The sequence below is a fragment of the Astatotilapia calliptera genome, chromosome 5 (assembly GCF_964374335.1).
Source record: "Astatotilapia calliptera chromosome 5, fAstCal68.1, whole genome shotgun sequence".
NCBI classification, from domain to species: domain Eukaryota; kingdom Metazoa; phylum Chordata; class Actinopteri; order Cichliformes; family Cichlidae; genus Astatotilapia; species Astatotilapia calliptera.
Window position 1 is genome coordinate 36,727,036 of NC_137426.1, and position 6,792 is coordinate 36,733,827.

The window sequence follows — 6,792 nt, forward strand, 5'->3', positions numbered from 1 at the left end:
AAAATGTCAGTCATCAATTCATGCATCACCTCATGTCATCATAACAGAGGTCTGTCTTCCAGGAAAGAACAGTTTAAAATTAATGTAATATAGTATTGGCCATACTATATGATATATTGCTTGTCTTTGTTTAATAATACAGAAGACAAAGACCTTAAAAAATAATCGCATATCACATCGCAATCGCAATATTGGGGCAAAAAATCGCAATTAGATTATTTTCCATAATCGTTCAGCCCTAATATAGATATAGATATAGATATCTATATATAGATATAGATATCTATATCTATATATCTATATATAGATATAGATAGATATATAAGAGCCATTTTGATGCTAGGAGCATGTCACTCCAGTTTGACATTTCAGTAACGAGCCGGATATGCGGATGCTGTTGTTGGTAGGTTGGGTGAAATATGTTTGAGGCAGTATGAATTGTGTTAGCTACTTCATTGAAAGACAATGGAGGACAAGATGTTGTGTGTAGTGTCACCCACGTGCTTCTGCATCACTATTGTCTGCCCTTCTTCAGACAGAGACAGAGGGGCGAAACGAGGGGGATGTGGGTGGGAAGACGAGGAGGTGGTGGTTGACTGCTGTGAGTGTGTATGTGCATGTGTGTGAGTGCGCTTGCAGGGAAAAGCACAGACGGCTCGTGGTAATTTGACGTGTGTCCCTTGGGATGTTTGATGGATTAATGCTAAGCAGCTCCCTCTTCCAAAGCACCACCTGATCTTTGGGGCTCGTGGGCCATGTATAAAAGACTGCAGAGTGCTGAGCTCAGCTAGTCCAGACATCTCTCTCTCTCTCTTTCTCTGTATGTGTGCCTCTGTCTCACCCTCACCACTTTCTGTCTTCCTCTCCATCCACTCTGTGCTATGCTCTGTCTTTGCTGCTCTTTTCTCTTTCTCTTTTGGCGTTGAATAATTTCCAAAAAGATTTTTTTCCAGCATCCTCAGCTGATTGGCCTTTCCAAGAAGGCCACCTGGAAGCGTAGTTTTTCTTATTTTTCCTGTTCAACTGCGTGTTTGCGTTTTATTCTAGGAGGTTTAGATCACTTTTTCATCAGGGGAAAATAAAAATGCCACGCTCCTTTTTGGTGAAACTGCCAAAGATTCACGATTTCTCCTCTTCCAACCACTACTATCATCATCAACATCAGCAGCAGGAGCAGCACTGGGATGACTCTTACACCGTGACACATGCCATCACTGAGTCATCCACCAACTTGGCCGTGCATCTGAGTGAAAACAGTGAGTAAATGTCTCTCTGAGTTGCGTTTTCTACTTTGCTGTGTAGGTTGTAGACTGATTTGTCTGCACAAAGTGTTTCACATGGTTTTCCTCACAAGGAGGAAGAGGCAAAAAATGATTCCTCAAACAAATAATAAACAGGGATTTATACACAAAGGGGCTACGTCGTGCTTCCTATATAATCACTTTTGGAAACCCCCAAAACCCTACAGCCAGTGCTCACCCACCTACTTCAAATGGCTCTGGACTTTTGTTTTCTAACTCGGCAGATGCTAAATAGTATTCAGGTCATGCTGGCTAAATCGGCTTAATACTCAGACCAGATCACACAGTAGCCTTTGGCTTTAATACTATTGTGTACGTGAATGATGAGCCGTGCACGCGCGGAGACACTGATGCAGACATTTCTCAGGTCCAACAAGAAAATAAAGATAAAAACTCAGACGAAAGCAGATAGCCACGTGGGATTGTCGTGTCCTTAGATGGTGCCGTTGCCCTTGACTCTCCTCTTATCACCCCCCCCCCCCCCCACCTGCCCATTCATCTCTCCATCTCTCTCCATCTGATCCTGCAGGATGTTGGATAGCCAGAGGGAGTAGGATTGCAGCAACACAATCCATATGTGGAGCAGTGAGAGGTTATGGAACAGGGTTTTTAGAGGATGGGTATTGACTGGAAAATAGAGAGTGCTGCAGGTAATTCAATAAAGTGAAACTTGAGCTGTGCACTGGCAGAGGAGATTTTCACCTGTGGGATTTCTACAGAGGCTGGGTGTGAGAACAATATGTTGTGTGTTTAGATTTAAGAAATAAAAAAGTATTCTTTGAGTGGATTTACCCCCTCCCCCCTTTTCACCCACAACCAACATCACAGTTGAATAATTTGTCCTCAGATTTAGGATGCCAGCTGTCTGCTTCCCTTTGTGTTCCATTTTGTGTGTGTTTGTGTGTGTTTGTGTGTGTGGCAATATACCACTGACTGCTGCTAAGATCAGAACCCCCACCAACCCCCACCATACCCACAAAACACTCTCCAACCCTCCCTTCCCTCTTTGCCAAATTGCAGACCCCCACCTGTCACTCAGTCTCCCCATTACCATACTCATGAACACTCTCACAAACATCACAGATGGGGAATGATCTGATTAAAACGATTTAGTGATTGAGGGGATTCACTGCATAGATGCTCTGTTTTGATCATCCCTCCCCACCCGTTCCTTCTTCCAAAACACATTTAGACAGATTGCTGCTGCTGCAGCTGCAGCACTCTGACAAGAAGGTCCAGGCTGGCTTGCACTATACGTGCCTGACTCTTGATTCAGAGTCAGCACATTGTGTTTTCATTTATTTAACTTTGTGATTGCTCTCAATGGAGCCACTGAGAATATCGACTGAATCAGAAAGGTGCATCACAGATTCATTAATATTTCAGTCTTAGAGCTTGCTAAAGCTGGCACTTACAAATAGTTTCCTGAATAGATTTCATATTGAGGTTGGGGTAAGAAGGCACTTTTCTTTTCCATGTAGTAATTCTAGAGTCTATATTAAATATGTATTTTCTTTCCCAGGGTACATCCAGGATTACATCATCCCGTCAGTGTTTAAGCGCACAAAGGAGTCAAGTCATGAGCAGACTGGGCTCACAGCAGGGCCCCTGTACTCCCCAGGGGGCAGCAGCGGGGAAGAGTTCTCTGACCACGACATGGAAGATCCGGACAGCCCCGTTTCTAGCACCACAGTTGAGTCGGACGGCAGTAGCCCTGAAACGGAGGCGTGCACAATCAGTGGCTTTCTCATCTCTGATGGTCGCTCGCGCCGGAGGCCTAAACAGAGATGTTCTCACATGGAAGGGAGCCATTTGGACAGCAGCGAGGGAAGCAGCTCAACAGATTGCAGCCCCGCCAAAGGGGAATCCAAAGGACGTCACGTGTGCAGCGAGTGTGGCAAGTCGTACGCCACATCCTCCAATCTGAGTAGGCACAAGCAGACTCACCGAAGTCTGGACAGCCAGCAGGCCAGGAAATGTCCTACCTGCCACAAAGTTTATGTGTCTATGCCGGCTCTGGCCATGCACATGCTGACCCATGACATGAAGCACGAGTGCAAGGTGTGTGGCAAAGCTTTCAGCCGGCCTTGGCTCCTGCAGGGTCACATGAGGTCTCACACTGGGGAGAAACCGTTTGCCTGCGCTCACTGTGGCAAAGCCTTTGCTGACCGCTCCAATCTGCGTGCCCACATGCAGACGCACTCAGCGTTCAAACACTACTCCTGCAAACGTTGTCGTAAAAGCTTCGCGCTCAAATCCTACCTGAACAAGCATTACGAGTCGGCCTGCTTCAAAGGGCAGTCAACAGAGGGTGACTGCAGCTCTGAGGACTGAAAGGAAAATCCTTTCTTCTTTATATGTTTTTTTTCTAGTTCAAATATCTAAGTCAGACGACGGCTCGCGACTTCTCAGACTTTTCAAATGCATGTATCAAAATCCTGCCTTTTGACATAAGCAATAACCTCACAGTAAATTCTTCAGGAAACATGTAGAAAATTTCATAAAAAATCTCAGTGTTGATTACAAATGCAAAATATTTTATATTCTTTTTATAAATTGCAATAATTTACACATCACTATCATTTGATATATCACCAAGCTCTTAATTTATCTCAGATGGCTTGGTTACTTGCATAATGTATTTGCATATTTATTAACTTATTTAACTATTTATTTGCCAATTTGAAGATTATTTATTTATTATGGGTTAATGTATTTGTCAATTTAACATGTTTAAGAAGCCAGGTGCTGGATTTGATGAGAACAAAAGCCAAAGTATACTCTGATATAGTATATTTGCCTGTCTGATCGATTTGGTGATGACAATAAAAACCAGTGAGTAACTTCCCTTTGCTCATGTCTGTGGGTATATGCAAATACAAAACATGTGTTATGGCGAATGGGATGAGCCGTGTGGAGGAATTAAATCCAAGCGCAGGCACTCATGGAGGTGTGAGGGAGAGTTACTGTAAAAATAAAACACAAGGTGAAAATGTGAAACAGAACTAAAGATAACCTGAACTGGGAAAAACTAAACTACTAAACATGAACATGAACATGGGTGAGCGGAGGAACATGAAGTTAGATAGCAGGGAGAACAAACGGATGAAACTGATTGACAGACAGACCAGCAACTAGCACGCGAGCAGACACGACTTAAATACACACAGAAGAACACAGGGAGATTACACACAGGTGGTGAACACAGCTGGAAGTAATTGACAAGATGAGACAGGGGAAGCAAACTGAATACACTCACATGAGACATGGACCTACACAATAAAACAGGAAACAAGAAGCACTTCACAAGGACGCTGACTTGACACTGAACTAAACCTACATTAAACACAAGAACACAACCTGAAAACAAAACCCTAAACCAGAATAAACTGAAACATAGATTATAATATTCAAAACAGGATAACTAAAGAATCAGAACATCGACCATTATACAGATAAATACCAAAATACAAGAAACCGACATGCTGTGTCAAATGACCCAGAACCGTGACAACATGTTCATTTGAACTCTGCAGGTCCAACATTGTGCCATCTAACAGTATACCTGCTTAAATGGCCTCACTTGTGTCAATAACTGTTACATCTACTCAGTTCAAATAGAGTGACAGTCAGGTCATAAAGTGCCAAAGAGTCTGTTGTCATATCAGTTAGTGAAGTAAGTTTACCCACAGGCTGGAGAACCTTGCAGTATGCAAGGTTCCAGGCACAGTACAGCAGTCAGTTCAATTCAATTCAATTTATACAGCACCCAATTTCAACAACAGTTGCCTCTGTGCACTTTATATTGCGTGGTAAAGACCCTACAATAATACAGAGTAAGATAACTCCCTAAGAGCAAGCACTTGGCATGAATGGGGAGGAAAAAACTCCCTTAGAGCCCAAGCCTATTGCTGAGTATTCAGGGTCACCTGATCTAGCCCTAACATAAAGTAAATAAAATAAAATGAAACACAAGCAAACTGGAAACAACTTCACACAGAGAAACAAAATGAAGCATGCTACTAAGAGTCAAACCCTACAAAAAGCTACAGCAAAGAGTATATTCTTTGTCAAAAAGGAAAGCTTTAAGCATAACTTAAGCAGAAGAGGGCCTGAAAGCTGAGGCTTTCTACCTTTAAAATACCCTAGTAAAACACAAGTAAGCCTGCAGTCTCAGAATGAAGTGCTCTATTGGGATGATATGGTACTATCACATCATTAAGATAAGATGGGGCCTGATTATTTAAGACCCTGTATGTGAGGAGAAGGATTTTAAATTAAATTCTGGATTTAACAGGAAGCCAATGAAGGGAAGTGAGTATGAGAGAAATCTGCTCTCTCTTTCTAGTCCCTCTGAGTACTCTTGTTGCAGCATTTTGAATCAACTGAAGGCCTTTCAGGTAATTCTTGGCACAGTGTTAATGGAGGCCAAGGTAATGCCATCCAAATTAAGTATAAAATTAAAAGTCATCCAGCTCTTTGTGTCTTTAAGACATTTCTACAGTTTAACTTATTGGTGTCTGACATCTGGCTTCACAGACAGATAAAGCTAGGTATCGGTTGTATAGCAGTGAAAAAAAAAGCATGCTATGCCTTCTGATATTAAGGGAAGCATGTATAATGTAAACAGAACTGGTCCTAGCACTGAACCCTGTGGAACTCCATAATTAATTTTAGCGTGTTAAGAAGACTCCCCATTTACATGAACAAATTGGAGTCTATTAGATAGATATGACTCAAACCACTGCTGCGCAGTACCTGCAATACCTGCAGCTGGATCAAGTGATGGCTTTTTTAAAAGTAATGTTTTAAAACTACTGCCACCTGTGGTAAGTAGCCCAGTAATAGAGATAGATTAATGATTAATTAAGTCTGATTAACTAATGATAGGACATCTTTGAGGAGACTTATAGGAATGGGGTCTAATGAATACGTTGAAGGCTCTTTCACTGAATTTAACTCTGAGACAAAGAGTTGAAAGAGATATCAGTGGTACAGAAAGTAGCTATATATTGATTGTTTGTGAGTATTTCTTTCTAATGGTTAAAAGTCATTACAGGTCAAAATTAAAGGAATGTTTTGTTCAACAGAGCCTCTACTCTTTGTCAGCCTTGCTACGGTGCTGAAAAGACCCCCCCCCCCCCCCCAGAAAAAAAAAATTAAAATAAAATAAAAGAAATAAATTTAGCTAAAATAAAAGCCATGTAAAACATAAATAAGCATGTTTAAGTGTAATAATAAATAATACTTACTCTTTACCTGGCACTGGTAAACAGATTTATTTGTTGACCATTAGAAATGGAACTGTAATCCTGACATTTATGTTTCCTAATTCTAATTCTAAACTTCCTGACAAACAGATCCAGTTATTTTTCATGTGGACCCTTTTGACACATTACATAAGGAATATCTCAGAGTTTCAGTTGAACTAAGAAGTGATTTTGCACTTTAAAAATTTGTTCATGTCACATTTTATAAAGAATACAGAAAT

General features: G+C 41.4%; 1 protein-coding gene across 2 annotated transcripts; it reads left to right on the plus strand.

Annotated features, from left to right (window-relative positions):
* The first annotated feature begins 563 nt into the window (after window positions 1-563).
* Window positions 564-4,148, plus strand: LOC113021747 (transcriptional repressor scratch 1-like). Of its 2 annotated transcripts, XM_026166462.2 has the most exons (3): window positions 1,120-1,256; window positions 1,831-1,951; window positions 2,824-4,148. In XM_026166462.2, exons 2-3 carry the CDS (start codon window positions 1,918-1,920, stop codon window positions 3,633-3,635), a joined length of 846 nt encoding a protein of 281 aa, XP_026022247.1. In that variant the 5' UTR covers window positions 1,120-1,256; window positions 1,831-1,917; the 3' UTR covers window positions 3,636-4,148. The 2 variants fall into 2 exon arrangements, with proteins under 2 accessions (XP_026022245.1, XP_026022247.1); XM_026166460.2 differs by lacking the exon at window positions 1,831-1,951 and having other exon boundaries at window positions 564-1,256.
* The last annotated feature ends 2,644 nt before the right edge of the window (window positions 4,149-6,792 follow it).

What these genes read in the sequence shown, in the direction of transcription:
- LOC113021747 (XM_026166460.2), top strand. Translation starts at nt 1,085, where the DNA reads ATGCCACGCTCCTTTTTGGTGAAACTGCCAAAGATTCACGATTTCTCC. An exon ending in CGTGCATCTGAGTGAAAACA is followed by an intron (nt 1,257 to 2,823) that starts GTGAGTAAATGT and finishes TTTCTTTCCCAG; the next exon opens with GGTACATCCAGGATTACATC.